Genomic DNA, 9,573 nt, shown 5'->3' with positions numbered 1-9,573 from the left:
AAAGAAAGGAAAGAAAAAAAATGGGAAAACATAGGACCAAACTGAGAGACTTAGGTCACAGTATCAGCTTTGCTAGTTATTTGCTAAAGAACCTCAAGCAAAGGGTGTTTTAAGTCAGGGATCTTCAGGGGTGCACAGGTGAACAACTGAGATAGAAAATATTAAAAAATGAGCATTCATATTCTCTTTTGTCTAAAAAATTAAAAATAATAGCAATATTTAACACAGGAATTAAAAGGAGATATGAGCAAAAGTTTTTATGCACATGCATACCAAATTAAAAAAAAACCATGACAATGACTAGATTACCTGATTTCTAAAATCATTTTGTTCTAAAAATCCTGATTCTATATTATTTAAAGCACCTTAATTGCTCTTAAACTATATTTAAAAATAATACCATATCTATAATATAAACTACCTCATATACAACAAAACTTTATAAAGATATGTGAGAGAAAGCCATTTATTGTTTAAATGTATCCTAACCCTACCAACATTGGAGAAGGAAATGGCAACCCACTCCAGTGTTCTTGCCTGGAGAATCCCAGGGACGGGGGAGCCTGGTGGGCTGCCGTCTATGGGGTCGCACAGAGTCAGACACGACTGAAGCGACTTAGCAGCAGCAGCAACCCTACCAACATACCCTTTTTATCTGATGACACAGGTTCTCTTTGTATTATATGGTGCCAGTTAGCATGACAGTTTCTTCCTCTTTGCTCATTAAATTCTGGATTCCCTCTAGCAACATTTTCAGAAAGAATTAATGTTACTAATTTGCACCGTGATTGGTAGCTCTAGCTTGTTAACAACTATATGTTGATATATTCCCTCAAAATTCTGATTTGAAGAAACATTACTATAAAGCTGTCTTATTTTATCATCCTTTTAAGGAACAGTTTTAGAAACTAAACACTTAACAGTATTATATAGCTGGTATAAAAACTCTTCACTTTGTGTATCCAGGTCATAGGAAGTTAACAGTCTTGTTTTGCATAGTGATATGAGTAAACAGGTTACAAAAGAGGTGGCTGAAAACCAGTCCACTAGAATGACATGTTCACAACAGTGTGAGTATACTTAGTGCTACTGAACTGTATGCTTACAAATGATGAAGATTGTCAATTTTATGTTGTGTATTTTTTACCACAATAAAAAAAGACAGAATGATTGAAACAATGTATCAGTTTAGAATGAATATTACTAGTCATAATTTTCACCACTTTTTATTCTTAATTATATAATATTCCCTGGTGGCTCACATGGTAAAGAATCCGCCTGCAGTGTGGGAGACCTGGGTTCGATCCCTGGGTTGGGAAGATCCCCCGGAGAGGGCATGGCAACCACTCCAGTATTCTTGCCTGAAGAATCCCCATGGATAGAGGAGCCTGGCGGGCTACAGTCCATGGGGATGCAAAGAGTCAGACACGACTGAACAACTAAGCACAGCAACGTTTAATAACAAAGTGGCTTTGGTAGTTTTCTTCACCCTCCTCCTACACTGAAACTCTTCCACCTTAAGGTACAACACAAACAACAGCAAAAAAGTTTAAAGCAGAGAAGTAATGGTCATTTTTCCACTGGCTAAACCTGAAAAAAAATTAATATTTGAAGCAATAATTATGAAATGTGAACTATCATAAGCATTATTATATTACTCACCCTAAGTAGATGTATATAATTAAAGCATTTTTTACAAACTACAGTTTCAAAAAGTAAACGGGGCATCCCTGACTGGTCACTTTGTAAACAAGAATAAGCAATTATAGCCCTCTTTTCTTTCTGACTATTCTTTGCTTATAAATAATGACAGAATGTAAACCAGAAATATTAATTTTCAACTAATGTTCTTTGTGCCAATTAAGCTGCTTCTCTTTATTCTGTGTATCATAATTTACCAGACATAAAGAAGAGTGTAGTTAGCCACCATGTCTAAAAACTTCCAAAAGATTGATGTTTTTAATTATAAAAGAAACCAACATATCCTCATTAAAAGAAGAAAACTTTTTTTTAAAATCCCTGATTAATCCTCATCTCCAAATTCCGTCTCTTACAAGTAGCCACAGTTAAACTAGTTGTTTATGCTTCCAGATGTTTTCTTTGTTTATATCAGAATACACTTCTTTATACAAGTAAAATTGGGCTTTCCTGGTGGCTCAGATGGTAAAAATCTGCTTGCAATGCAGGAGACCTGGGTTTGATCTCTGGGTTGGGAAGTGCCCCTGGAGAAGGAAATGACAACCCACTCCAGTATTCTTGCCTGGAGAATTCCATAGACAGAGGAGCCTGGCCTATATTTCCTGGGGTCGCAGAGTCGGACATGACTGAGCAACTAACATTATGTACTAAACAAGTAAAATAGCATTATAATGTTATATAACTTACTTTTAACTGTGGAATATTCTGAAAGAGATGGGAATACCAGACCACCTAACCTGCCTCTTGAGAAATCTGTATGCAGGCCAGGAAGCAACAGTTAGAACTGGACATGGAACAACAGACTGGTTCCAAATAGGAAAAGGAGTACGTCAAGGCTGTATATGGTCACCCTGCTTATTTAACTTCTATGCAGAGGACATCATGAGAAACACTGGACTGGAAGAAACACAAGCTGGAATCAAGATTGCTGGGAGAAATATCAATAACCTCAGATATGCAGATGATACCACCCTTATGGCAGAAAGTAAAGAGGAACTAAAGAGCCTCTTGATGAAAGTAAAAGAGGAGAGTGAAAAAGTTGGCTTAAAGCTCAACATTCAGAAAACGAAGATCATGGCATCCAGTCCCATCACTCCATGGGAAATAGATGGAGAAACAGTGGAAACAGTGTCAGACTTTATTTTTGGGGGCTCCAAAATCACTGCAGATGGTGACTGCAGCCATGAAATTAAAAGACACTTACTCCTTGGAAGAAAAGTTATGACCAACCTGGATAGCATATTCAAAAGCAGAGACATTACTTTGTCAACAAAGGTCCATCTAGTCAAGGCTATGGTTTTTCCTGTGGTCATGTACGGATGTGAGAGTTGGACTGTGAAGAAGGCTGAGCGCCGAAGAATTGATGCTTTTGAACTGTGGTGTTGGAGAAGACTCTTGAGAGTCCCTTGGACTGCAAGGAGATCCAACCAGTCCATTCTGAAGGAGATTAACCCTGGGATTTCTTTGGAAGGAATGATGCTAAAGCTGAAACTCCAGTCCTTTGGCCACCTCATGCGAAGAGTTGACTCATTGGAAAAGACTTTGATGCTGGGAGGGATAGGAGGCAGGAGAAGAAGGGGACAACTGAGGATGAGATGGCTGGATGGCATCACTGACTCGATGGACGCGAGTCTGAGTGATCTCCGGGAGTTGGTGATGGACAGGGAGGCCTGGTGTGCTGCAATTCATGAGGTCGCAAAGAGTCGGATATGACTGAGCAACTGAACTGAACTGAACTGAACTGATAGCAGGCATTTCCTCAAGTCAGTACATATTAGCTAGCTCCTTTTGATGAATGTTTCAGCCATAAAGAAGGCTGAATGAGAAGAATTGATGCTTTTGAACTGTGGTGTTGGAGAAGACTCTTGAGAGTTCCTTGGACAGCAAGGAGATCAAATCATTCGATCCTAAAGAAAATCAATCCTGAATATTCATTGGAAGGACTGATGCTAAAGCTGAAGCTCCAATACTTTGGCCACCTGATGCAAAGAGCCGACTCATTAGAAAGGACCCTGATGCTGGGAAAGATTGAAAGCAGGAGGAGAAGGGGATGACAGAAGACGAGATGGTTGGATGGCATCACTGACTCGATGGACATGAGTTTGAGCAAGCTCCGGGAGATAGTAAAGGACAGGGAGGCCTGGCATGCGGCAGTCCATGGGGCTGCAAAGAGTTGGACACGACTGAGTGAATGAACAACTGTAGTGTATTTCCCCAAGTCAGTACATTTTAGCTAGCTCCTTTTGATGAATGTTTAGACTATTTCCAATGTGCCAGTAAAATTAATGCTGCCTTGAACATCTTTGATTATTTATCTTTGCATTCTTGTGCAAATAGCTTTGTAGGAGAAATACTTTTAAGTGGAACTGCTACTTCAAAGATATACAAATTGAAATATGTTATATTTGTTAAAATTGCTAAATTGCCTCTCAGAAAGTACTAGTTGACACACCTATAGGTAGTATATGAGAACTGAAAAATGGAATGTGTAAACTGTTGGTACTGTCCCTCTTAAGCTATTCCTCCAACATTACTTTTCACTTTTTATTTTCTTTCATCTCATATGAAAGTAATCTATCTGGGTAGGGGATTCTGGATAATTGTTCTGGGAACTGACACTCACACCCCACATCCCCACCATTTCCACTATGTGTTAAACAAATGAATTAACTGGTTATTGTTATTTGTTTGTAGACAGGCATATATTTTGAAATAAAGACACGTCAAGTACCTGCATTTTTCTTTTGGATCTCAAATTTCCTCCATCCACTTTCTGATAACCATCTTTTTAATATCATGTTTTGTTTTATTATTATTTTTTTAATCCCTTGTGGAGGTTTAAGGATAGGATGACAAAATTTACTAGCCCATATGCACTTGAACATGTACAAAACATATGGTTGCTAGTTCATTCCTAGCAATGTAATATGACTATTTGCTATGGAGAAAAATGCCTTTTCCAAATTTCCTATTCTAGAATGAATGGTATACTAGTACCACCTCATATTAATATCGAATTTTTATAATTTATAAACCTCTTTCCTAAATATCATTCCATTTGCTTTTCACAACAGCCCAATGCGATGAATGGGAAGGTATTATTATCTCCACTTAATAGAGGAAACAAGGTCTACCAAGGAGTAGAACTGAACTTTTCATACCACAATGCAACCTCCTCCATATACCTCAGAAAAGCAGATTCCTTTTGCAGAAATTTTACTCTGTGGCAGTAATATTCACTTCCTAAATCCCCTTTAGAATAAAGTAAAATATAAATTTAAAAAGAAGGGTAACACCCTAAAAAATATTTTTTCCTTTTTGGTAATTTTACTATTACTTTTCTGAAAGAAGTCATTCATTTGACTTTTAGCTAAACTAGTGAAACACGTATTCTGTGACTTTTTTTCCATTTTATTTTTATTTATTTATTTTTGGCTGCCCTGTCCAGGCATGCAGGATCCTAGTTCCCAGACCAGGGATCCAACCCATGCCACTTGCACTGGGAGAACAGATTCTTAACCATTAGACCAGCAGAGAAGCCCCATGACATCTTAATAAATATGCATGAACAGTTCTAAAACAAGGGCAATTTAAAACTGTAACCTCAATTCTGCAAGCAAATCATAATACTAAATGTTTGTCACAAAATACATAGGTGTCATTTTTTTTCACATTCACATTCAGCTTATTTCTTACTTATCATACGTATGCTGTGCCGTGTTTAGTCGCTCAGTCATATCTGATTCTTCGCGACCCCATGGACTGTAGCCTGCCAGGCTCCTCTGTCCATGAGATTCTCCAGGCAAGATACCAGAGTGGGCTGCCATGTCCTCCTCTAGAGGATGTTTCCGACCCAGGGATCGAACATTGTGTGTTTCTGGCATTGGCAGGTGGGTTCTTTACCACTAGTGCCACTTGGGAAGCCCACAACTAACTATGAAGTCATATGAAGTCATAAACTCTGTTTCAGATTTGCTGCATTAAGACAACTCCCTTTTAATTTCTTGTTTTAAGAATCATAATTGCCAGTCAGCTATTGACCAATCTACAGGTAAGGTAGTTTTGGAAAGAAATGATGAATCTTGCCATTTTGAAAAAATGATTATATAAAAAAGATTGTTTTGAAATTTTGATCAATAATGTCATTAGTGACAATGATTTCAGTTTCTTTCTTGATATTATGATCATAATTTCTTGTGTTTCATTAAGGCTTAAAGGAAAGGGATCTGAGCATTCTCAGTACCTTTTCTGATCTTTATCTTCATGAGGGCCATATCCATGTAGTGAAATACTGAGCTGGGAATCTGGAAACCTGGGCTTTTGTATAAGCTGTATACTGAGTGTGAATTTGGGTAATTCTCTTTTCTGGGTTTAGTTTCCTCGTCTTTAAAAGAAGGAACTGTGTTAGTTCTAGATTGTCATCCCAATGGTCCATTTTAGCTCTAGTATCATCATCATAAAACCTATTAACCAACATTTGTTGAGACAAGGCATTCTAGTATATAGATGTGGGAATAATTGTGGATACCTAAACAGGGGCTTCCCAGGTGGCTCAGTGGTAAAGAATCCGCCTGCCAACGCAGAAGACTCTGGTTGGATTCCTGGGTCGGGAAGATGGCTGGAGAAGGAAATAGCAACCCACTGTGGCATTTTTGCCTGGGAAATCCCATGGACAGAGGAGCCTGGCGGACTGCAGTCCATGGGGTAGCAAAGTCTGACAGGACTGAAGAACTGAGGACGCAGACACGCCAACAGTGGTTTATACTCTGGGGCAGTTTCAGCAGCTACTAAACACTAACAAGCCCTATGGCCCAAATCGGGTAGCATCCTGTGCTTGTGGTTTCGGCCACTAGGACTTGAGACATGTAGGAGCAGAACAAGTCACCTGAGGTATTATTGAGTAGCAATTTCGGTATACTAAACTCTGTGAAGAAGGCTGAGCGCCGAAGAATTGATGCTTTTGAACTGTGGTGTTGGAGAAGACTCTTGAGAGTTCCTTGGACTGCAAGGAGATCCAACCAGTCCATTCTGAAGGAGATCAGCCCTGGGATTTCTTTGGAAGAAATGATGCTAAAGCTGAAACTTCAGTACTTGGGCCACCTCATGCAAAGAGTTGACTCATTGGAAAAGACTCTGATGCTGGGAGGGACTGTGGGCAGGAGGAGAAGAGGACGACAGAGGACGAGATGGCTGGATGGCATCACTGACTGGATGGAGGTGAGTCTGAGTGAACTCCGGGAGTTGGTGATGGACAGGGAGGCCTGGCGTGCTGCAATTCATGGGGTCGCAAAGAGTCGGACACGACTGAGCGACTGAACTGAACTGAGTGAACCTCTTGTGTGGGCTTCCCTTGTAGCTCACTCAGTAAAGAGTCTGACTGCAACGCGGGAGGCTTGGGTTCCATCCCTGCGTTGGGAAGATCCCCTGGAGAAGGAAATGGCAACCCACTCCGGTATTCTTGCCTGAAGAATCCCATGGACAGAAGAACCTGGCAGGCTGCAGTCTATGGGGTCGCAAGAGTCGGACACGACTGAGCGACTAAGCGCAGTGCAGACTCTTGCGTAATAAACTTAAAGTGAAAACAGAGTACCGAAGTCTCACACCGTATACATATTGTTAAAAAACATGAAAGAAAAACGATGTTGAACAAGTATTTACCGCAAAAATATAAACAAGTGAAAATTTCTCCGGAAATCACAACTCAGTCCCTTTATTTTACCGACAGGGCTCGGGTGTTTGAATCTACCGTCCAGGTCAAGTGGAAAGTTTCTCTTCCACTCCCAAACATCGCTAAGGGAGTACAGAAAACTGTCATAAGGTATGTATACATTCAAATCAAGCCGATAGAAACTCCTCAAGCCAGCGAGCGTCTTAACAGAGAAAATCCCTTCGCGGCCTCCTCCAGCAATTCAAGCCTGCAAAGGCACTGACTGCGCTCGCTGTGGCTAGGCAACCGTCCGAGCCCGCCCCGCCGTCTTGGCCCCGCCTCTCAAGACGCTTCCACCACGCCGCGCCTCGAACCTCCTTCTCTCATTGGCCAGCTACAGGCCAGGGGTGGGCGGGGGAAATGCGTCAGAAAGTGGGCTCACTTCCGGCCTGGGAGCGCGCGCGGTTGATTCGTCCTCCCTCAGCCGCGGGTGCTCGCAGCTCGGAAATGGCGGGTAAGTTCCCGGGAAAAGTTTACCAAGGGGAGAGGGTGGGCAGGTTTGGGAACGAACACCGAGACCGAGGTGACAGTACCCCCCTGGAACTTTCGAGCTCTTGCCTGGGGTTTAGAAGGCCTGTTTCAACCTGGGAGCGCGGAACTGTCAGCCCAGCTCTTTTTCCGCCGAGATTCGTGCCCCCGCCCCCAACTGCTCGGGGTTCTGCACCTTCAGCGGGCAACTTGGCCCCTGAGAGGGACCAAGACACCAGGAAAAAGCGTGGTGGTTGGATCTTGTAAGGTGCCAGGTGCCTGGACGCCTGTTTCTCTTCTCGTCCCCTTTGCCCACTGCTGCCCCAGCCTCTAGTCTGAGCCTGTTCCCGCCAGCTGATTTTACTGCTCAGACCCTCCTCTTCCAGGTCTTCCTCCACCCTATACTTCAACTTCTGAGCCAGCGCAGTGCTGCCTTACCCTGCGCCAAGGCTCTCATTTGAGTCTTGTTTGACTTCATAGTAGTCTCCTTAATCTCTCACAGTTAAGTAGTCCTAGGATTTATATAGATTTCCTTTGAGAAAGAGGATTAAGCATTCTTCCTTCATCTAAACTTCTCTTTTAGGGGATGTCTAATATAATTCTGTATTTATTCCATTCTGCTTTCTTTATTGAATCTCTTAAATTTAGCGTTTAATAACTAATTATTGCCATTATTTTGTACGTGTATTAAGATTGTTTTGGTGTGGTATATGCTTTTTTTTTTGTTTTTCCCTGTTACATATCTTTTGAAGTGACGGACAGTTTCTTTTTATCTTTTCCCAGTGCCTTCCTAGTAGTCTCAGTAGACGTTTATGGGTGTGCTGGATAGACAGGGTATAGCATGAGCTCTACAGATGTTTAACGAAGACCTCTTCTACCAGATAGAGACTGTAGGATTTTAGGGTCCATTGGTACTGTCTTAAGAGGGGGGGACCCGTGTATGGCACAGGGTGAACTGTTAGAAGAATTACATCTAAATTCGAATCTCAGTCCCACCATTTAGTAATCAAGTGACCTTTAAACAACCAAACGTCTTGCTAAGCCTGAGCTTTTGAATATGAAAGGGGGCTGATAAAGTATCTACTTGTCTTGTAGAATTGTGAGGATTAAACTAATGTATGATTTGTTGCTTAGGTTGTACATAAATGCCTTGAGGTGGGTTCTGTTCCCTCGTTTTCATAGATGAAGTTTGAGGTAGATTCTATTATACTCTTTTTATCCATTTGTTCAGAGAAGCCAAGTAATGTGCTCTAGGTCATAGATGCCGTAAGCAAATGATGAAGCCTGGATTTGAATCCAGCAATTCTGACTCCAAACCTTTAATCTGTACTGCCTCAAGTGTTGCCCATTTTCTGTGTACTTGTGTTGTAACCACTTACTGAAGTTTATGACATGTCATTGTACCCTGTTTTTCATTTCTACTCATGACTTTTCTACCTGAGTTTTCCCTAATTTTTATGATTAGTCAGGAGATTTATTGCCATCTTTGCTTGAAAGTTTCTCTTGATAATGGTTTCTTCCATTGTTAATTATCATATACATTGATGGATAGCCACCTTGTAGTAAAACCACTTGATTATTCCAATAGCCTATGTCTTTGCACATGGTTAAAAAATTTCTTTCCTAATCATGTCCTTGTTCCTTCTCTTTTATACTAAAAATAGCAGTGTTTACTGGTTTCTTGTGTATCCTTCCTGAGA

At 41.0% G+C, this 9,573-nt stretch overlaps 1 protein-coding gene across 1 annotated transcript in view; it reads left to right on the top strand.

The window, feature by feature from the left end:
* Window positions 1-7,765: 7,765 nt before the first annotated feature.
* Window positions 7,766-9,573, top strand: part of HAT1 (histone acetyltransferase 1) — a 38,175-nt gene continuing 36,367 nt past the window's right edge. Inside the window, exon 1 of the mRNA XM_052635680.1 lies at window positions 7,766-7,859. Coding sequence (XP_052491640.1) covers window positions 7,766-7,859 — 94 coding nt within the window. The remainder of the gene's footprint in view (window positions 7,860-9,573) is intronic.

Source organism: Budorcas taxicolor, chromosome 2, assembly GCF_023091745.1.
Source record: "Budorcas taxicolor isolate Tak-1 chromosome 2, Takin1.1, whole genome shotgun sequence".
NCBI lineage: Eukaryota > Metazoa > Chordata > Mammalia > Artiodactyla > Bovidae > Budorcas > Budorcas taxicolor.
This window is presented reverse-complemented; position numbering and strand designations above follow the sequence as displayed.